This window comes from Peromyscus eremicus, chromosome 11 (assembly GCF_949786415.1).
Source record: "Peromyscus eremicus chromosome 11, PerEre_H2_v1, whole genome shotgun sequence".
Classification (NCBI taxonomy): domain Eukaryota; kingdom Metazoa; phylum Chordata; class Mammalia; order Rodentia; family Cricetidae; genus Peromyscus; species Peromyscus eremicus.
In genome coordinates this window covers 52460748-52483919 of record NC_081427.1, presented here as the reverse complement: position 1 = coordinate 52483919, position 23172 = coordinate 52460748, and the positions used below count along the sequence as shown (strand labels likewise).

The 23172-nt window shown below is 44.0% G+C and overlaps 1 protein-coding gene across 2 annotated transcripts in view; it reads right to left on the bottom strand.

Annotated features, from left to right (window-relative positions):
- Mccc2 (methylcrotonyl-CoA carboxylase subunit 2) overlaps positions 1–23172 on the bottom strand; it is a 73448-nt gene that overhangs the window by 8321 nt on the left and 41955 nt on the right. Inside the window, exons 7-13 of one of the 2 annotated variants that reach the window (XM_059276230.1) lie at positions 17722–17835; positions 13717–13781; positions 9235–9334; positions 9037–9132; positions 5730–5802; positions 2921–2997; positions 853–919 (exon numbers count right to left, since the gene is read on the bottom strand). In XM_059276230.1, coding sequence (XP_059132213.1) covers positions 853–919; positions 2921–2997; positions 5730–5802; positions 9037–9132; positions 9235–9334; positions 13717–13781; positions 17722–17835 — 592 coding nt within the window. The remainder of the gene's footprint in view (positions 1–852; positions 920–2920; positions 2998–5729; positions 5803–9036; positions 9133–9234; positions 9335–13716; positions 13782–17721; positions 17836–23172) is intronic. The other variant, XM_059276231.1, reaches the window with a different exon arrangement.

The following is a 23172-nucleotide window of genomic DNA, read 5'->3' as shown; positions in this document are numbered from 1 at the left end:
GGTTAAAATGCAAGACCCCAGGCTTCAATGCAAACATACATTTTTCCAAAGACATCACTGACTGAGCCATCTCTCCAGTGCTGAAGTAAAGTGCTTACCGTGAGGCACAAGGACTTGATTTTCATCCCTAGAACCCACACAGAATGCCAGGTGGTATGGTGTACATGTGTACACCCAGTGCTGGGAGGACAGAACAGGAAGCTCCTCAGAGAACACTGGGCAGCCAGTGAGAGACTCTACCAACCTCAAAGAACAATGTGGACAGCTCCTAAGAGAACACTGAGCAGCCAGATAGAGACTCTACCTCAAAGAACAAGGTGGACAGCTCCTAAGAGATCACTGGGCAGCCAGTCAGAGACTCTACCTCAAAGAACAAGGTGGACAGCTAAGAGATCTGGGCAGCCAGCCAGAGACCCTACCAACCTCAAAGAACAAGGTGGACAGCTCCTAAGGAATATTTGAAGTCAAACACTGGTCTCTACTGCGCACATGTGCGCACACCTCATAGGATAGATAGATAATTGGTTGATATTATTTCAGACAGAATTAACTGTATGGTGAGAGGTAAGGAGATGCCCACAGCATGTGCTTGGAATCATTAGGATACTGAGGCAGTGAGTTGGGTAAGACAGGGGACACCCTGCTGCTCCCTGGTTGAGAGGCAGATATGAACAGGAGTCAAGAGAAGCCATTTGAAAGTTTGTGATGCACACAATTCGGAAAGTGCTCCACTCAGAACACATGAGATAATCTCAGACTACTCCGTATTCATGAATACTCTCTGCGTCAACATGAGCCACCATGGACTGTGAAGCTTTGGACCAGATGTACACAAGCCGAAGAAATGCTCACCGGTGATGTTCTGGAGGAACAGCAGGGGGATATTTCTTTGGCAGCACAACTGGACGAAGTGAGCACCCTGTAAACACAACATCAAAATACCCGTTCGGTAAAAGCAAATGCACTCCTATCAAGCATCCCCCCATGCCCACAATTCCAGTCAGAGACAAGGAAGAGCACAGCCCGTGTGGCTAGGCTGACCTCTTGTTTACAGTAACAGTTCGGTGCTGCCCTGTCACCAACAGGACATAAGCGACTGTGGGCTGTCCTTCACTCACTTGACCTAAAGTCCTGTGAGGTCCGGGGCATGGAGCCGTGAGACAACTGCTGTGTCAGGATGAAATCAACCTCACACTCAAACAGCATGTGAGCTCAAATGACAAAAAGAAAGGACCCTGTCACCATGAACGGCAGGAACATGTTCTCATTCTCCAGTTCTCCACTTCACAAAAGGTGGGGTGCAAGCCCTCTGGGGCATCAAGGCTGATGTTTACATTTGGGTGACCATTTGATATTTCCTCCGCCTCAAGACTTACCGATACAATCCAAATAAACAGAACTTTTAGATTAGGTCACTGTTAGAGACTTCTGGCCTTGAGGTTAAGAAACTAGTCTTCACCTATCTTTTTAACCATTCCCTTGTGTTTTCTTCTTCTGTTTTCACAAATCCCTTTACCTCTTCTCTCTTCTAGAAAGGCCCTGGCAGGGACAAAACTGCAAAGTAATTGCTCAGCTTCAGTATGACTGTTTACAGAAATGAGGAAATCACAGAGACCTTTGGGGCCTATTTCAATAAATGAAATGTCAGACTGGGGCCAAATATGACTTCTCAAGGGTTTACCTGTGCCAAGGCGGCAGACAGACCAGACTGTCTGTCTAGCTCTGGCCTGATATTTACGCTACAGAAATGAATACACTATACATTCGTGTGTGTGTGTGTGTGTGTGTGTGTGTATGTGTGTGTGTGTGTGTGTATTCTTTATTTTATTTTTTTGGACAGGATAGGGTATTTCTATGTAGTCCTGGAACTCTCTATGTAGACTAGGCTGATCTTGAATTCACAAAGATCCTGTCTCTGCCTCCCAAGCAGTGGGATCAAAAGCATCCAGCACCACACCCAGCTTTTTACGTGTGTGTGTGTGTGTGTGTGTGTGTGTGTGTGTGTGTGTTCTTCAAGCTGTTATTTCAGGAATATTTAATATCTTTTAAAACACCAAAGGACCTTCGTAATAAGATTATGGGTAATTTTTTGAAGCAAGGTCTCTCCACACAGCTCAGGCTGGCCTTGAACTACCCTCCTACCTCAACCTCCCACATGTAAGACTACAGGAGTAAACTACACGCCCAGCTGATTTTTCTTTTCTTTGGGTTTGTTTTCATTTTAGAATTGAGTTGAGGAAACTATATGAACAGCAGAATATAAAGATTAGTTTTATTGCTAAACATTTCTTTAAAGACAAATTCATCCTTGATCAGCCCAAGAACTTACAAGCCCATTCCTCTATCAGTAAGGGGAACTGCTTTGCTTACTGAAAAGGAAAGACACACCTTTTCTGTTGTTGCTGCAATGTTTTATCCAAGTGCATGAGCTACATTTCACACGCTTAGGAGAATCTGAGACAACCAATGTGAAGCCCAATCCTAAACGCACTGCACATCCCCAATAAGCAAAAATAAAGGATGACCGAAGAGGTCACATTTCAGAACCACCCACACAGGGTATCAGAACCTCTCCGGCATGGAGGGCCTATAGAATGAGGCACTCTCAGGGCAAGAAATTCCCTGTCTCCTTGGTACACTTCCCTGTAAGCAATTACAATCCCAGCCCCTCACGGGGATTGTCCTGAACCCGACAGACTTTAACAGTGCGTCACCAGCTCCTCACACCATGCTGACGTCAACTACCATAGAAACCGTGTCCAATGCTCGCACTCAGGCACAAGCACACACAGGTGTTTTGCTTGCTAAGAAATACAGGTAATGCTATAAAGCTCTCATAAAATCCATTTTAACTTATTATGTTACCTTCAAAATTAATTATGTTAAAGCCTAAAATCTTACTGCATTCAACAGCACTTGCCTTTTTTGCAGATTCAGAAAACAAAACTCCATTGTTTCCAACGATGCCTACGGGGTATCCAAATATTCGAGCAAATCCTCAAGAGAAAATGCAAAAAAAAAGAGTTAGGTTTTTCAGGGTTTTCTTCGTTTGCAACAGAGACATACTACACATTCTTTAATTTGAGATCAATGCTAAAATGTGAATAGAGGTCATCTACAGTATAAAACAGCTCCTGTCACAGTGCTTTATTCCTAAAGGTACCAGGTTTTTGTTTTGTCTATGTATCTCGAAAACCCATGCTCTATGTAGGGCTATCTATGTTTACTTAGTTTGAGTAAATGACTCTTTCGGAATATGCACATAACACACGTGAGCGCCCCCAATGCACCAGAGACCAGGGTGCCCTGAAATATTTCTTTTTAAAGTTTGAAATATTTCAAACTTTAAAAAGAAAATCTTTAAAAAGAATATTCTGATCTTTTCTTTTATCTTCGTCCCTGGATGCCATCTCCCTATCACCAACTACACTTCCATTAGGACTCCAAACACCCCGAGACACACACACACACACACACACACACACACACACACACACACACACACACACGAAGAGGGAAAACCCAGCCTGCCATTTTGTGAGGCAGGTGCTTCAGGTGATTTCAGAAAAGGCTATTTTGCAAAGCAGATGAACCTGGTTAGAAAAAAATTCCTTCCCCTTTTCAACAAGCCTGGGTCCAACCAGAAATAGGTGTCAAGTGTTGAGAGCCCAAGAACTTACTGGCTATACCTGGACGGTGAGTCAAAGGCACTGTCTACCCTTGGACTCAGCCTCTAGGCTCCAGGGCACAGCTAAGCTGCCCACCACAAAGCGGGTTTTCTAAGTATCACACAAAGAAAACAAATAAAAATTGAGTCAACATATGGATTGAGTCAGAATGCTGAATTTTGATTGACAGGCTATTTTCTTTAGCCTTGCCTGGATTTTCGTTTTTATTGCCATGATTTTTTATTGTGACAGAACACGCTTTGATGGCCACGTAGGATTCTCTGTGGTTTTCAGGCCTAAGGTTCTAGCCAGAGGCCTATGTATGATGAAATCCTGAGTGTATTGACCCTTTAGAAGCGTCTGAAGAGGGGTACTTCCAAATAGTCTGTATAGTGATCCACCCTGAGTCCTGCCCCACCCACAAAAGGATAGAAATCTAGCGCATGATGCTACCTCTGCAGACTCTTAACCACTTACATGCTCAGCCCTCCCTAGGTCCTGCGTGGGGCGAGAGGTCGAGGCACGGACAGACGGGCTGAGTAGGGCACATGCTCCTACTTGTGCCAACCTCTCCATCGAGGAAGGGCCTTTACTAACTGACCCAAATAGGAAAGCAGGGTGTTACAGAAATCCTCCTGGGCCTCACGTGAGTATAGAGGCTGGAGGGAACCTTAAGGAGCTTGCAGAAACACCTGAGCCTCTGACATCTGGTCTCCACTCTCCCCCTTCAAGCCTCCTACTCAACTCTTGCTCCCCTGACTCCCCCAGCCTTACATGAATTCCGGTAGAACGGAGAAGAGATGGGGGAACTGGCTGTCCCTGATGCAGTGATACAAGAGTGCCGCAGTCTTTTAGCAGGTACCAGGCAAACACAAAAGGAGATGACATGAACTGCCCATCCATCTTGGAGGAAGTGGAGAAGCCTGGCTTGTCTTAAACTGCTACACAATGAGGAACACATCCTGCATTGCTGGCGGACTAAATCCCGTCTATATATCAAACAAAAAGCTCTTGATCACTTAAACACCTAAAGAGAAAAGCATAAATCCCCGTTCCGCATGAACCATCCTCTCACTCAGAAACTGAGCCGGGAGAAATTGCCAAGGTTTAGTCCTAAGCCTCCACGTACGGCTGCAATTTGGATTTCTACAGCTTCTCTTTCCCTGTTCTGATAAGTTTTATGCAGAGTTACTACTGTATTTTGAGGCTTTTTACAGACTAATAAAATTCACAAAAATTGTTCTGCCATTTTCCACTGGTAGGTTACTCTGAGTCTAGCCTTTCCTTCAAAGGCTGACAACCCCAGCACCTTAGACTGAAGAACTAACTTGTATACACACCCTGTTTTTCCTGACACAACACACTGTCCTGCCTTCTCAATTTGGTGTTTGAATGCATCCCTTAAGAGGGAGCTGGAGAGATGGCTCTGAGGTTAACAACACTTACTGCTCTTGCAGAGGACATAGGTTCAACTCCAAGCACCCACATCAGGTGGCTGACAACTGCCTGGATATCCAGGGTATCCAATGCCCTATGCCTCCATGGTTACCAGGCACGTACAGGGTCCATAAACATATGTAGGCAAACATTCATACACATAAAAAAATAAACACACCTTAGGAAACAAAAATTATCTACTGGGAGGCTGTGGGAAGACTGAACTCACTCCACAGCCTTTGGTGAACTACACATTCCATAAAACCCCAGATGCACTAGAGGTAAACAGCCAGGACACAAGCTGGATGCTTGAAAATAATTGCTACCCAGAGAACAAAAAGCATGACAGATACTCTCTGCTCCTGTGATTGCAAGGCCACAAAGTCACAGATAAGAGTCCACACCACAGTATCTGGCCATCATCACTGTGAGCTCTTTGGGTCCAGGAATCCATTCGCGAACAAATCATCTGTCTAAGGCAGCGTCTGCTGACAACTGACTCACAAGTTTGTGCCTTCCTGGATAACAAAGCTCATGGCAGGAGAATGGAGCCTTGAGACAAGCAATGACTGACTTCCGACGCAACAGAAAGTGTTTGTTATTTTCAACTCTTGGCTTTTGTACCTGTAACTAGTGTGTCTCCATAGAAGGCCTTGAACTCATTGAATCTGCTCCCATCCACAATTCTGGCAATGACCTAAGAGGAAAAATAACAATGCTCCTGAGCAATTACATCACGAAAGCATTTCTGCACCGGAGTTATTTATAAGGAAGGCAATCCACAGTGAGGTGTCACTCTCCATCTCACGCTACACAGAAAATCTCTTCAGAATTTCCCTTGACTTGCGTGGTTAGTGCCCCAGGTCATCCCACACTGTGATGGAGTAGAGACTCCACAGCGGTACTGCACACAAGAGAAGCAGGCAGAGAACCTGGGGGCTGGTAGCTAGGCCCAGAGCTCCAGGGGCCGGTTCAGTTCCTTGGCAGGGGTTCAAAGAGTCAATGAAAACCCAGAGCATAACGAAGGGCTTGGAGTGAGGAATGTTGGTTGGCTCCACACGTGACCACATGTTCCAGGGTAAGTCACTTATTAGAAAAAAACGTTTCTATACTCAATGCCACTGAGACGATGAAGAAGGGGTTCTGACAGCTGGGAAAATGGGTGAACTGGTAATAAAGGAACCTGCAAAAATGATGCTGAGACAAACAGCTGGCTCTGACTCCAGCTCTACCACAAGGAAACAAATCACAAACCCTTATAGACCCAGGGATGCAGCTCAGTGGCAGAGTCCTTGATGAGCATGTTCGAAACCCTGGTTCCAGCCTCAGCACTGCCTCCCTCCTCCAAACAGTCCATAATGCCCTGTAAACCTGTCTGTGACCCCACCCTCTATAGAGGACAACTTTTAAAAAGTAATAACTAGAACACAATGTCTCTGAGTAAAAAGTAGCTGTTGTTACTATTAAGCCTCAATAAATATTCATTGATCCTCAATATCAGCCAGCTGAAGGACTGGGTACATATATTGTTAATCTGAAAGGAGCAGACATTTCTAGAGAGTTTATCCTTGAGTCTCTGTCACACAAGTCTTTCAGGAGAGCTCATGCTCAGCACGCTGAGGCCCTGACTTCAATCCTAGCACCAAAAGAGAAGACTTACACACAAAGCCTATTCCACACTTCTCCAGAACCCCTTTGAGAGGGTTCGCATTACTACACAACGCTCATGCTCCCTTAGCTGAAACCTGAGGGACTCATCCCAGCATCTCTCTCCGCAGAAAGTAAAAGCTTACCTTAAATTACTTTTTAGTTATTTTCCTGACTATGGGAGCAAAACAACTCTTGGTGCTGCAGTCCTGTCCAGGTGAACCTTTTAACAAGCAATTAACACATCACAGCTGTCGTTCTTCTGCAGGAAGACGGAGCTCCTCAGAGGCCCCAGCAACCCAGGGCCACTTAGTATAAAACAACCTCAGACTGGCTTTATAATTAATACATAAAGTCCATTAATTACCTTCAGAAGAACTCAAGCTTCAGGAACAGACAAGGAATAGGGTGATAGTCTCAATTCTAGCAGCAAAAACCGATATTGGAAAGGCTGGGTCCCCAGGGCATCTGACTGAAAGAACGAACCCCAAAGCTCAAGTTGTGCAGCTCGGCTTCCAGCATCGCTGCATCTCTGTGTGCTAGGGAGACCTCTCTGTGAGGCTCACTTATAATAGGAAAAACGGAAACCACAAATGACCAGCAAGCAGCAGCCAAGGCATGACTGCCATTAAAAGGCAATAAAAAGCACACAAAAGCAGGAGTTGGTGTCTGCTGCTCACCTCTGTACATCTGATGCTCAGAATATGTACTCAGTAACGCTACGGGGTTAAGTGAAGAAGGGGCTATTCTAAAAAGATGGTTCTCAGCGGATGGTGAGTGCCGCGTTTTCTTGGTCTGTACTTAATTGAAAGTTGGGCTAAAAACCTAATGCTCAAGTTTATAGCTGAGTCGTGTTGCTAAAGTGAGTACCATTGGAATTTCTATAAAATCAAGACTTAGCAGTAGTAACAAAGTGTTGCTAAAATATCTATAGACATTTCTACAGTGCAACAACACCTTCAATTCATGCACAAAAAAAAAGTCTGCCCACCATGTTGCTAGACACCACTATGGAAATTGGGACCTAGCCATAGAGAAATGGTTACTGAAGAGATTTTTTTTAAGATAAGTAATAATATACATAATTTACACCAGAAAAAAGTAGAATTTAAAAAAAATTATTTACATGGGGAAATTAAACACATATGTACACATACATATACCAAAAATACATCATTTAGACTATATATAAATGTACATAGCCATGCCTCATCCATGAGAACTTGTTCTATGTCCCATACCCAAATCCAGAGATGCTGAAGTCTCTTGTACTGAATGCCTTAATTTTGCATATAAGTTATGTAAATATTCCTGTAAACTTTGAATCATCTCTAGATTACTTAAAATAAGTAACAGAAGATAAATGCTCCGTATGAACAGCTGCTGTACTATGCTGTTTAGGGAATAACAACAAGAAAAAAATATGTATGTGAGCAGTACAGACAAAATAACCCTCTTAAGGATTTCTGAGGTGTGGTTGGTGGAATCTGTATACACAGAGTCCCCAGATAGAAAAATAAATAAATAAATTAAAATATATATATATATATATATGTCCCCAGATCTATAACTGTACATACAGATCAAGCCAAATATCAAAATATTAGCTGTTCTTTCCGAATGGTAGAACAAGCAATTTTCTTTTTTGTGTTTTCTACACAGCCCCCCCCCCCCCCCCCCGCCCAATATCCAACAGAAATTAAAATTAGTCTTATAGTCAAGGGGGAAAGTACCTTAAGATATTAAAGCCTCTGGCTTAGAATCTCATTAAGATGATTTCCTAATTTAAAATTCATTCTGCCAGCTATGAAGAAGAGAATAAAATCAAAGCCTACACACTCTAAGCAAACACTGAAAACTGTCACTCTAGATTACAGAAGGCTGTGTCACAACCTGTCACCATAGCAACGTCTCCCACTATAATTGTCGACTCTTTGCTAATGTCATACTGATCTAAAAAGGTATGTTTTTCTGCTCCAACAACTTACTGACATTTTGTCTATTTTGCAAAATAAGAACCGTGAGGAAAAACAGTTGAGAATGGTGTGATTGCCCTCCATCATTGGCATGGCCCACAGTAACATCGAGTCCCACACGTGAATGAACCAAGCTCTCTTGTGGTACAGTGAAAACTCTAAATCACCGAGAGTCCTTCTTCACTTGTATTTACTGTAGACCAGCGACACCAGGTACTGTGACTGAGACCCACACTTGTCCCTCTGCAGGGACACAAACCCTAGGGTTGACAGCTGGACTCGCGGCCTGGGTCCCGCTCCCCACATACCTCTCGGACATCAAAACTTCTCTTAAGGTTCGCACCGACTATCCCATACAATTCATCGGCGGGGAATAACGGCTCCTCAGAAGGCTCGACGGTAACCTAGAGACGTTTAGGACAATCGCACTGTTTAAAGACAGGATTCGGGTGGATCGGGCGAAAGTGCTCCACAGGGGAAGGAAAGACAGAAGGTTTCCTACTCACGTCCAATTTCTTCTGATAATTGAGACTCCTCACAACCTTCCTTGTTAAGTGGAGGGCATGGTGGTCGTCCAAAGCGTAGTGGTCAGTGACCCCAGACTTTCTGCAGAGTAAAGCACACTCTAGTAATCAAAGCCTGGAAAAGGAAAGTAATTAAATACCCTAGGTCCCAAACAGCCCCCCTAATCTAAGGATGATCAGGCACCTTTACTTCTTAAACACATAATTAATGCCAACCTACTTGATTTTCAAATGGCCCCGGCCAAAGAGCATCATCCTCGTCTTACAAAGAGGAAAGTCAGAGGTCCAGAGACTAAGTGTCCCGCCCTAGGACCAGCAGCAGCTGCTGCAGGACGCTCATGCCTTGGATTTCTCACTCCGGCCTTCTGCCAGACCCCAAGACTTGTTCACAGGACTACGAAGGCTCATTCTCGAACAGAATGCTATGTGAGCCCAGCCACCGCCAGCGGGCTTGCACAGCACAGTTACACGACGCAGCAGTAGCCAGCAGAGCCTTGGGTGAGGGTGTCCATAGTGGTGTCTCCTCTCTGAGACTGCCAAGCCGCCCTCCTTCCAAGTCACACAGGAGAGTCAGCTCTCGCTTCCAGTAAACAAAAAGGCTTGGATACACTGCCCCTTGGACGGCAGGTAAAAAAACGGAAACTGATAAAGCGGCTCTGAGGTGTAGGCTGAGGAAGTTCTCAGTCAATTTCAAGTGTGGCATATGAGGCCTGAGCCTGGCGCTGGGGTCAGTTCTGTCCCAGTCAGTGGCTTGTTATGCAGATACACTAGAGCTTGCTCTCTTTTCTCCCTTCCTTCTTCTTTCTTTCGTACAGCTGGAGTTTATTAAGAAGAGGTTTTTCTGGGGACTGGAGAGAAAGCTCAGCAGTCAAGAGCACTGGATGAGGATCTTCCAGAGAACCCAGGTTTAGTTCCCAGCCCCCACATGGCAGTTCACAACAGTCTAACTCCAGTTTCAGGGGACCTGATGCCACCTTCTGGCCTCCATGAACAGCAAGGAGGCATACAGTACACAGACATACATGTAGGCAAAACATTCATATACATGAAATCATTTTTTTTTAATTAAAGGTTTTCATTTAAGATGTATAATTCAGACATTAAGGGATAGTACACGCCCAAGGGTGCGTGTGGGCTTCCCACAAGACAGTCGCAGGCTGAAGGGACGGCTCAGTGCATAAAAACACTTGCCGTGCAAGCATGAGGACCCGGGTTCAAATCTCCAGGCCGAACAAAAAAGCAAACAATATAAACATCCATATTCCCAATGCTCCTACTAAGAGACTCAGGAGGCTGAGACAGGAGAATCTCCCTGGCAGATTGTACCAGCCAGCCTGGCAGATCAACAGAAAAACAACAAAGGGCCTTTTAAACAGGTCAGAAGGCAAGGGCCACACTCAACATTGTCCTCTCTCATCTGCACGTGCATCATGCACACACGACCACACTCACACGCATAAATGTGAGAGAATATACATTCAAAGGAGAGAGAGAGAGACTTGTTAAAACAACACACGTGAAGTCAAGCTGGATGTGGTGCACCCCTTTAATCCCAGCACTCCAGAGGCAGAGGCAGGTGCATCTCTGAGTTTGAGGCCAGCCTCGTCTACATAGTGAGTTCCAGGATAGCCAGGGCTACATAATAGAGAGACCTTGTCTCAAAAAAAAAAAAAAAAAACCTACAACAGTAAAGTCAGACAAAGATACATAACAGGAACAACCCCTCAGAATTTTGGTTCATTGTATGGGTAAGCCATTACAAGCTGTCTTGATGTCTTGTCTAGGGAAGCTGTCCAACTCTGAGGAGTCGTTCTGGCGTCCTAAATAAGAGCAGAGACCACATGTACTCCTCCAGAGCACACACAGCAGCCCCTGCAGCTCCTAAGCACTGTTTACAACCCAAATTAGTTCACAGTGCTTCACACAGAATGGCAACTGTAGCTCCTGGCTTCTAGCTGCTCCGTGACTCAGTAGAAATGAAGAACTCAGCAGAAGGAAGATTCTAATTCAGCCAAACTTTAAAATGCAGTGCTTTCCTATAAAAGACGCCTAAAATTTGCCTGAACAGGAAAGAGACATCTCAGATGAGACACTACATAAATTCCTGTTTTAAATTAACTCTTAATGATGACTAAGCAGGTATAAATGTGCATTTAAGATGACAGAGAACTCAAAGCAGTTTTCCTTTTCAATTGAGACAGGCAATCAGTCCTTAGCCTCCTAAGTTCTGGGATTGCAGGTGTGCCCAGCTTTAACACTGTTATGTTTTGTGGATTTTATTTATTTATTCATTATTATTATTTGTGGTGTGTGTGTGTGTGTGTGTGTGTGTGTGTATGTGTGTGTACAAAAACACTCATGCCAAAGCCCGAAAGCAGAGGCCAGAAAACAACAGACTTTGAGAAGTTTTTCTCTCCACCATGGTTCCAGGTTCCATGGTTCCATAACTCAGGTTGTCAGGCTCGCCAGGCAAGTTCTACTGCCTGCTGAGCCATCAAGAAGTAATGTTAACAGATATTTGATTGGAAGGTTCTATTCCCATCTTTACCTTATTCATGAGCAGACAGGCCTCAAACAGGCTCCTCACCTCATCTAAGTCACAACAGTAATCAGGGAGACAAACTAAATTCCAGCATCCATACCCTGAAACTCACAGGCTGCTTACAGTCTTTCCCTTATAAAACTGCCAAAGTTTTACAAAAATTAATGTTCCGCAAATACTACCTTCCTCTCTTTCTCCTGCCAGCAAACACAAATCCATTTTGTCCTATGCCCTAGCTCACCCTTATTTTTCCCTCAGCCAGATTTCTCTAAACAGAAACATCACCCCAGCCAAGCAGATCGCCTGACAGTCTCATGTAATAGTCAGAAACTGGGCAGATACACCTCAGCACCGCCCTGAGCTCCTGAACCTGAGGTCTCTGAAACACTCAAGTGTCTGCCCCAACTCAGGCAGCGTGGGTCTCCAAACACTGCTGACAATACCAATTCCACCCTAGGATGTCTTGAACCATTTTTCTTCTAGCCTTTAGGTAAGACTGGACGCATGTCTGCATACTTATTTTGTAAATGCTTAATTCATTTATTCCTCTTACCTGATTAAATTATAAGTTCTTGAGGGCAAGGGCTAGGTCTGAATTTTTTTCTATATTACTAATAATGATGCAATCAATCAATCCTCAAGAAGTGCTGAATGAGAAAGGAATGAGTGAAAGCCTGAGATGAAGGTCCCTTAAGCTAGTCAACAGGCATGAGAGGATAGGAAAGAATTCTTTCCTTCTGATAGGAAAGAATCCATCCTTTCTCTTGCCCCAGATTCCTCCCAAAGTCACCAGGCTCCTTCGGGTTATGGTGGCACAGGGCAGGACTTCCTGTACCGGATGGTCAGGTCTACCTGCCCTTTAGGACACAGAGCTGGACTCCTTCTCTGTAAGCATTAAGGTAAGGTGAACTGTACAGTTTGAATTAAGTGCCACATCTATGCAGATCCTTCCTAACAAGATCCTGACCCCTCACAGCCACATGCCTGCTAAGCAATCTCTCAAACACCTCTAGCTTCTCAGGCCTACAAGAACATTTGATTCCTCCTGCTCCTGTTTCAAATCTGCTCCCCCCACCCCATTGTCTCAATGTGGGGGGATGAAATCACTTCCTCTCGTTGTCTTTATCATCTCATCTCCTGCATCCTTTACAGGTCATCTGTCAAGTCCCTCAGTCACCCCCCGGAAAATAAAATCATGCCTGGAATATAACAAGCATCCAAGCAAGGTTTAAGTTAACAGGAAACTGCCTCTCAGGCGTCAGTGAAAAGCTGAGGTAGTGTGCTTGCTTTGGCAACATGTATACTAAAAATAGAATGATATGGAGAGGATGAGCAGCCCCTGTGCTGACAAGATGGCTCAGAAGATAAGGATGCTGAGCCTGAGCACGTGAGTCAGTTCCCAGAACCCACATGGTATTGGGGAAGATGACTCTCACGAGTTGTCCTCCGATTCCCATATGTGCCCCCCTCATGGCATGTGTACACCCATATACATGAGTGTGTCCACATATGCATGTGGACAAACACACAATAAGTTTTCTTGGGGCTGGAGAGATGGCTTAGAGGTTAAAGAGCATTGACTGTTCTTCCGGAGGTCCTGAGTTCAATTTCCAGCAACCGCATGGTGGCTCACAACCGTCTATAATGAGATCTGGTGCCCTCTTCTGGCCTGCAGGCAGACATGCACGCAGAACACTATATACATAATACGTGATACATCTTTAAAAGAAAAAAAGTTTTCTTTTTCTTTCTTTTTTTTTTTTTTTAGCAGCTGACACTCCCACTTGAAACACAATTCTAGAGTCCAGAGAACTAAACCCAGAACAGCATGCAGACTGGGAGTAGACGAAGTAAAAGTTCCTTTAAACTAACAAAATGACCACCGATCCTGAGAGGAAACACTGCTCCTGCTCCTGCTGTACCTGCAATGAAGGTCAGCACCTCCAAGGTCCTCAGCAGACACCTCTTCACCAGTAGCTGCCTTCACCTACAAGGATAAAAACCCCAGTGAGACCGGGCCACCAGTGATATCAAATGTGGTACTAACAAGCACATCGCCTAACCTGACTGCACCACATCCTTCCACAGAGCTGAAGACCACTGTACTTTCTCATTCAACCTCCAGGCAAAGTGAGAGAATATTCTCCCAGCCTACAGATGGGAAATCTAAGCCCAGACTCACTAAGAGTCGCCCACAGCTCCCATACAAAAGATGCAGCCTGAGTCGGAAGGTGGTGGTGCACGCCTTGAATTCCAGGACTCTGGAGGCAGAGGCAGGCAGATCCCTATGAGTTCAAAGCCAGTCTGGTCTGCAGAGTGAGTTCCAGGACAACCAAGGCTACACAGAGAAACCCTGTTTTAAAAAAAAAAAAAAAAGATGGGGCCTAGAAGCTCACCCTCTTCTTCATGATACTGCCCAACACACCTTAAAGCGCTGGAGTTGTGAGCACTCCCTTGATTTCCTGGGATCCCTTCTTCTCTCACCTACTGGATGAGAGCTCCCACTTGGCCTGCAGGAGTCCTCATGGTGATGACACCCTATGGTATCAACCAAGTAGTGCTGGCTGTGGTGGTTTGAAAGAAAATGGCCCCAAAGGGAGTGGCACTATTAGGAGGTGTGGCTCTGTTGGAGTAGGTGTGGCCTTGCTGGAGGAAGTGTGACACTGTGGGGGTGGGCTTGGAGGTCTTCTTGCTCAAGCTTCGCTCAGTGTGACGCTCAGACCATTTCCTGTTGCCTGCAAGATGTAGCACTCTCAGCTCCAGCACCACATCTGCCTGCACACTACCACGCTCCCTGCCATGAATGGACTGAACCTCTGAACTGTAATGGGGCCACCCCAATTAAATGTTTTCCTTTAGAAGAGTTGCTGTGGTCATGGTGTCTCTTCACAGCAATAGAAACCCTAAGATACTTGCCTATCCATGGTCCAAGAAGAGAATTCCACTTACATGTCCACCTGCTACTTTCTGATGTATATTTCAGCAATCCGTACATATTTCTCTTATCAGCTCTATACTATGGGTTCCTCAGGGGAGGGACTGTGATTCATTCATCTTCAAATACTCAATAAACAAGGCTATGAAATCCAGTTATCTTTTTTTTTCCTTTTGTTTTTTTTTTTCGAGACAGGGTTTCTCTGTGTAGTTTTGGTGCCTGTCCTGGATCTCGCTCTGTAGACCAGGCTGGCCTCGAACTCAGAGATCTGCCTGGTTCTGCCTCCCGAGTGTGGGATTAAAGGCATGTACCACCACCGCCCGGCAAAAATCCAGTTATCTTTAAGGTGGGGGAAAAAAAAATCCCCCTACATAAGTCACCCAAATCTAAGATCCAACAGGATGGAACCAAAAAAGAATGAAAATCAAACAATTAATCAAGAATGACTTAATTATAGACGAAGAAACAACAAGAAGAAATTGAAAATCACTAAGAACTAAATGCCAGCCTCATCTGGTGGGAACTGTTTGTTGATTCCTATCTCGCTGGGGTGGCTAATCTGTTTCTCGAGATAAAAATAAATAGATTTTATTAAAATAATGAGGATTATTTTAATTTATCTAAGATACACACAGGGATGGCTGGCTATTCTTCACTGTATCAAAAGCTCTGTTTTAAATACCTTTCCACAGAGAGAGGCAATTAAAATTTTCGCCTTCAATTATTCCACTCTCAGAAGTCAAACTGTTTCTTTTTCCAAGAAATTCAGTGCTAAATGGCTTTCAGTCCACACAATAACTAATTATAAGAGGTGTCTGAATATTTAAAGTCATAAAGAGATAAACAACAGATATACTATATTTATTCCAGGGCTCTGACTAATTTCCAGTGGGGTAAATAGGGTTGTCATCAGTTAATATTATTGAACACCCACATGTTGGATGCTGTGACAGGCACAAAGATGAAAAGTCAGAAACAAGGAAAGTTATCCGTTCTAGGAAACAGCAGGTCAGGCAGGTAAAGGAACTACAAGAACAAGGAGTCCCTCCAACCCCCATGTGCTCCAACCACGCTAACTTGGGCTAACAGCACCTGAACCCCCTCTTCAACGCCTTTTCTCAACTGCCTACAGACGACTGTCAGGATACTGACTTCTCCAATCTATGGGGCTTCGGAGTCTTCCTCCCCTAAACAGTCTCTCATGGACCACTGACAGAGGTCAGATCTGGAGAACTTCCGGCTTCCATGGCCGCTGAGTCAAGTGAAATCTGAATCCATGGGTAGACCTGGATGAACTCTTCTAAAACATCGGGTGTTGTTCCAGCACTATATGCCACGAATCCTCCCAATAGAAGTTTTCAAATGTCACTCATACCTTTATTTGGGAAGGTTCGTACCCCTCACAGTGCAAAGGTAAAAGTCGAGTACATTTTCCATGCGCGAGCCGATGAGAGCTTATCACCAACAGCAAGAGGAATGGTAACAGACAAGAACACTAACATTCTAAAGAACACTGAGGAGTTAACACAGTTAAAGTACCAGCTCCTTCTGGTCTACCTCATCTTCCGTAACTGTTATTAGGAATCACATGGGAAACATTTACTTTCCATGAAAATGAGTTCTTACTAGTAATGGACATGCCTTGAGGTCCACCATTTTAAAGCACACATTTCAAAGGCTTTTCTGGTAATCACAAAATTGTACAGCCATCACCACTACCTAATTCCAAAACATTCCATCATTCCCAGAGGAAACTTCCACTCAGCAGTGGCCATTCCCCGTTACTCCTCCCTCCTAGACCCCGGCAGCCTCTATTCTACTTTCCGTCTCCATGAATTTGGCTCCCTTAAATAGTCACAGGTGTGGAATCACGTGTGTGTGTGTGTGTGTGTGTGTGTGTGTGTGTGTGTCTCACGTTTCTCATCCACACTGTGAAGAACTTCATTCCTTTCTATGTCTGAATAATGTTTTATTGCTTCTGATCCTCCTGCCTCTACTTCCTAACTGCAGTGAGTACAGTTGTGTGCTATGACATCCAGGTCAAAATACCTTCTAGAATAAGCCAGGCATTTAAAATTCTCAAAAAGCCAAAGAGGTTTCTCCCACCATGTTTCTTCCACTCTACATTTATTCTGTCTTTTCCAGAATTTCATTATGTACATGGAGACACACAAATACATATTTCCTAACATTTTGTCCAAAATTAATACTATGTATATATAACCCAGAATGGTCAAATTCTTTTTTTTATTTTTTGTTTGTCTGTTTGTTTGTTTTGTCTGTTTTGTTTTGTTTTTCAAGACAGGGTTTCTCTGTGTAGCTTTACGAGACAGGGTTTCTCTGTGTAGCTTTATGCCTTTCCTGGAACTCACTCTGTAGCCCAGGCTGGCCTTGAACTCAGAGATCCACCTGGCTCTGCCTCCGAGTGCTGGGATTAAGGCGTGCACCACCACCGCCAGGCATGGTCAAATTCTTAAGAGTCAAAAAAGAAAATGGCAGAGCCAGATATGGCACACACCTTTAATACCAGCAGAGACAGGTAGATGTCTGTGAGTTCAAGGTTAGCCTGGTCTTCATAGTGAGTTCTAAGCCAGCTAAGGCTACACAGTGTGTCCCTGTCTCAACAAAAGAAAAGAAAAGAAAAGAAAAGAAAAGAAAAGAAAAGAAAAGAAAAGAAAAGAAAAGAAGGAAGGAAGGAAGGAAGGAAGGAAGGAAGGAAGGAAGGAAAAGAGAATGGTGGTTGCCAGGTAACAACATTAGGAAGCATTTAATGGATTTACGTTGCAGTAAATAAAAAAAGTTCTAGAGTTGGATATGGCAACATCTACATGATAATGTAAATAATGTTACTGAAGTAAGCGATTAGGATTTATTAGACAGTAAATTTGTGTGATGCACTATACTCACCATATTTTTAAAGCACAGAATAGCTTATGAGTCTATATTTAACTTCAATGAATCAATAATCAATCAACCAAGATACTACTCTTACCAAGGGTGGTCCAGCTAAGAAGATGGTACCCTGCTTCCGTACGATGATGTTCTCATCAGCCATTGCAGGCACATACGCGCCTCCTGCCGTACAGGAGCCCATGACCACAGCTATCTGCAAGGGAGGCACAGACAAGCCCTGAGATGAGACTCCAACAGGAAACAGTATGGCATTGGCACAATGTCCCTACAAACACTGTAGTGCTACCAATAGCTGATCCCTGAGCTTCACTTCAGAAACGGAGTCCTGAGATGGTCCTTATTGTGTAGCCCAGGCTAGCCTAGAACTCATGATCCACCCATCTCCTGAAAACAGAGCTTCCAAGGCACACACCATGCCCGTAACTAGGACATTATCTCTTTTGTTGTTGTTTTAACTTATGTGTATGTATATGCGTCTGTCTGTATGCATCCCAAGTGTGTGAGCAGGTACCTGCAGAGACCCATGGAGCTGGAGTTACAAGTTTGTGAGCACGCTGATGTGGATGCTAGGAGCTGAACTCAGGTCCTCTGGAAGAGCGGCAAATGCTCTTACCCACTGCGCTATCGCTCCTGACTCCTAGAATAGTGTCTGGACCCCTTGTACAAAACCATTTTGCAGGGCTTATGCCACACTCTTGAAAACACATAGACGAAGAGCCTATCAGGAGAACGCTGCCCTGATAAACTACTAGTCTGAGAAAAGAAACCTAGCACACACCCACCTCAATAAAACTTCCTCAGAGAGGAACTGATAATAGTGTACTCTCCAACTAATCACTTTATATAAATAAATAGCTCATGGGGACATTGAAATAATTCTTTCAATGAATGTTATTAACATTTTGTGCTAGCACAAATATAATACCTTCTAAATATAAAACTAATGTTAACATTTAAAAAGTTCACTCAAATGGCTGAGTTGGCAAAGTGGTCCCTAATACCCATGTAAAAAAGTTGGAAGCCGGGCGGTGGTGGCACACGCCTTTAGTCCCAGCACTCGGGAGGCAGAGGCAGGCGGATCTCTGTGAGTTCGAGGCCAGCCTGGGCTACCAAGTGAGTCCCAGGAAAGGCGCAAAGCTATACAGAGAAACCCTGTCTCGAAAAACCAAAACAAAACAAAACAAAAAAAAAAAGTTGGGCACGGTACGTATCCCTGGAACCCCAGTGATGGCGAGGCAGAGAAAGCTGGGTCCCTGGATTTCACTGCTCCACTGGTCTAGTCAAAACTGATAAATTCAATGCAAGTGAAAGACCTCTCCTCAAGGACTAGGAAGAAGCTTCTGCTCAACCCGAGTGTGAATTCCCAGCACATCAAATTCACAATGCCCACATATGAAGCCAGGCATAGTGTATAACCCCAGCATAGAGGAGTGGATCCTAAGAACTTGCTGGCCAGAAAGCCTAGCTGAAATGGTGAGCTTGTGAGCTTCCTAGTTAGTAAGAGATCCTATCTCAAGGCAGAAAGTCAAGGAAACAACAGAAAAAGACCTGATGTCCTACTCTGCCCTCTGCATGTGTGAGCATGAATCCATACAGACACCCATCTCTCTCTCTCTCTCTCTCTCTCTCTCTCTCTCTCTCTCTCTCTCTCTCTCTCTCTCACACACACACACACACACACACACACACAAATAAATGGAGAATGACCAAATATTGACCTCTGGCCTCCACATATTCATGCACACTTGTACACATGAGTGGGCACACATACACACACAAACACCTAAGTGTCCGTGGCCACGTCAGGGAAGCTTCAATCAGCAATGGAGCTTATGGAATACAACCCACCGGATAAAGTTATGATGGGTACCTCAGAGGCAAAGCCCTGGGGGGAATGTCCCCAGAATGCCCCTTGCTGCTTCTGTGTTTCCTGCTGTCCTATTCCTGCTGTATTTGACACGGTGGGATTACTCTGTGAAAGGATCCCACTGTATCCAGTATAGTGTGATTGTTTCATGGAACAATCCCACTCCTCACTGGGCAACTTACCTGCAGATCATAATGAAGATGATTTTTATACGAGCAATGATGCTTAGTTAGATCTATGATTTAATTGAACTTTCTGAGTTTGCCTAAAAGATACAGATGGCTAAGAGAGTCAGTGAAGGTGATCAGGGGAATGCTCCAATAAAAGGTACAAAAGAGGGCAAAATTAGGGTAAAAGTCACCTTCGCCTGTGAGATCTGCAGAAGGTGGAAAATAAGAACAAGGAAGTTTCGTGCATTATAGACCCATGAATTCTGTCTGTGGAAAAACGGCCTGATGATTAAAGAAAGCAATTATGTCCCTCCACTCAAGGTTAGGCCGGAGTTCCCTGGTCACGTAACTTACAGAACTAATCACAGGCCCTGGTATCCATCTTGAAAAAACAAAGTTGTGAAAGGAAATTAAATGACTCTATTGTGTGTGAAGGAAAAAAATAGATGCTTAGCTAGACCACTTGTTTAAAGGATTTGTAGAGTAGAAACAGGATAGGAATCTGCTTTACTGAAACCATAAACAGCTGCCTGCCACTACAAAAGGAACTGGCTGAAATATACTCAGCTTGCTTAAAACTTTGTTAATCGTGGAAATCAGTATGGTGGTTTCTCAGAAAATTAGGAATCGAACTACCTCAAGACCCAGCCATACCACTCCTGGGCATATACCCAAGGAATGCTCAATCATACCACAAAGATACATGCTCAACTATGTTCACAGCAGCACTATTTGTAATAGCCAGAACCTGGAAACAACCTAGATGCCCGTCAACTGAAGAATGGATTAAGAAAATGTGGTACATATACACAATGGAGTACTACTCAGCAGAGAAAAACAATGAAAGCATGAAATTTACAGGCAAATGGATGGAACTAGAAAAAATCATCCTGAGTGAGGTAACCCAAACCCAGAAGGACAAACATGGTATGTACTCACTCATAAGTGGATTCTAGATATAAAATAAAGAACAATCAGACTACAAAAAAAAATATGAAACAATAAAAAAAAACTTTGTTAATCAATTATAAAAGAATCACTTGTGACCATAATGTGATTTCTTCCTGTGAAAAGATTTTAATTTGTTTTTGGAAAATATGTAACTTGTGGTTGTGAGGTAATCGCTTCTTGCATAGAAATTTTTGTCTTAGGAGGTATAAAAGGGATAAGAGAAAAATAAGATGTAGTAGAAGGAAACAACAGGAAAGATATAGAAGGAGAATAATGAGAGAGAGAGACAGAGAGAGACAGAGAGAGAGAGAGAGAGAGAGAGAGAGAGAGAGAGAGAGAGAGAGAGAGAGAGGAAGGAGGAGGAGAAAAACAACAGAGTAGAAGAACAGAATAGAAAAAAAGAGTAAGAACAAGCGACAGAAAGGAAAATAAAATAAAGAATTAAGCTCTGGACCTCAGGAAAAAGTCTCCTGTGTGTATACACAATTGTATCCACGTCACATCTCCTCTCCAGTTTCTCTGAATTGTTGAAAGCTGGCCTTTCAGTAGCACATGAGCATGTATACACACACACAGACACACACACACACACACACACACACACACACACAGAGAGATAATAAATACAACTTTTAAAATTTAAAAATACAACTCTTTAAAAAAATTAAAAAAGAAAATTATATAGAAGCTGGGTGATACAAGGAGTTAACAATAATGTTTACACGTGGGTGTTCAAAAGCTTTCCATTTTAGAAAAAGCTTAAGAAAATCCTTGCTGAAAGATTAGTATGGCACAAAGAATAATGTAAGAGCTTAGCTAAATACTCATCAACAGTAATAAAAATATCACCAAAGAAAAATAAGTATAAAATGGATCTTTTAAGGTACCACATAAAACCAGGTTTTGTCTCTGATCTCAATATTTCATCGATTTGCCTTATATTCACACAAGACGCTGTTCTGGTGAACACCACACCACACTAACATTAAGCTCAAAGGACAGGACTGTGAGCTAACAATTTTCCAACTACATGGTCATCAACAAAGACTTTTTCCTTTTATTAAATGTTTTGTGTTTGTTATTAAACTGTCTACAACATTTAATTGTCAACATAATACAGCAGTACTTTTCCCTTCTCCTTTGGTTTAACAATCACCCAGCAGTGTGCTTTCAAGATAGCTACAGCTACAAAAATCCTTCCTCATACACACACGGCAACATGCACTGTAGCCGAGTTTACGTTAGTAGACAGATCTCAGCGGCCCACCACGTCTGAGTGAGAAATGAACCGTGGATGAGCTCATTGTTAATATCTAAATATGTTCCTTTAACGTGGGGCAAAATAATAAAACAGAAATGCCAACACACTAAATCTGTGCGGTGTACCTGAATGTTTAACTATCTCTGTGCTTTATGAATATCTGAAACATTCTGGGCCTTCTGTAAGGTTCAACCTGTGGGTCGTGACCCCTCTGGGGTCGAACAACCCTTTCACAGGGGTCACCTAAGACCATGGGAAAGCGTAGATATTTACATCATAATTCATAACAGTAGCAAAATCACAGTTATGACGTGGCAACAAAAATAATTTTATGGTTGGGGCGGGGGGCGGTCAGCACAACATGAGGAACTGTATTGAAGGGTCGCAGCACCAGGGAGGTTGAGAAGCACGGCTCTAAGGAAACAAAGGACACTTTTACCCTGTCCTCTCCACGACAACACTGGCTTCAGCTCAAACTATCTCAGTGCTCCAGAAGGAAAAGGCTCCAGGAACTTAGAGCAGAGTCGCAGTGATGTCAGATTCTAAAAGAGAACAGTTTTCAAAAATAAGACCTAAAAAAAAAAACACCCCACCAGGCAGAGTGGAGTTCCACGAAAACAACTAGAGAGCAAAGAGAGGAAAGAATAGCAACTGTCAGCGAGGATGGGGGATGAGGACAAGGACCGGGGCAGGGGGCGGAGGCAGAGGGGGCGGGGCAGAGGGGGGTGGGGAGGAGACGAGGGGGATTATTTTGTCGGAATGCCATCACACCATCTGCTATGGAAGGAGCGTTTGTCTCCCCTCCCAAATTCATGTCCCCAGTGTGATTTGGAGGTGAAGCCTCAGAGATGTGACTGAGGTTATACGATCATGAGGGTGTAACCCGTGAGGGTGGAGCCCACGATGTGATCAAGGTCCCTGTAAAGAGAGACACAAAAATCTCTCTGTCCGTCAAGTGAGGACAAAACCAGGAGGCAGCTCTTACCAAGTCCTGAACCCTGCCAACCATGCCGGCACTCTGGTCGGGGCGGGGTGGGGGTGGGGGGCGGCTTCCAGCCTTCAGAGACGTGAGGAAGAAATGCTCACACTAGCCAGTCCATACCAATTGCTAACGATACTGTTGTGCCCAGGTCTCAAGACCCCCAAGCAAGACCACCACAGAGCCGTTATCCGATGCAAGCACACAGAGGTTTTTATTAACAAAACAAGCCAGCTTGGTCCGCAGTCCAGCACCCGACACAGGACACAGCGGGTGGAGGAGGACGGCCCTGGCACTCACTT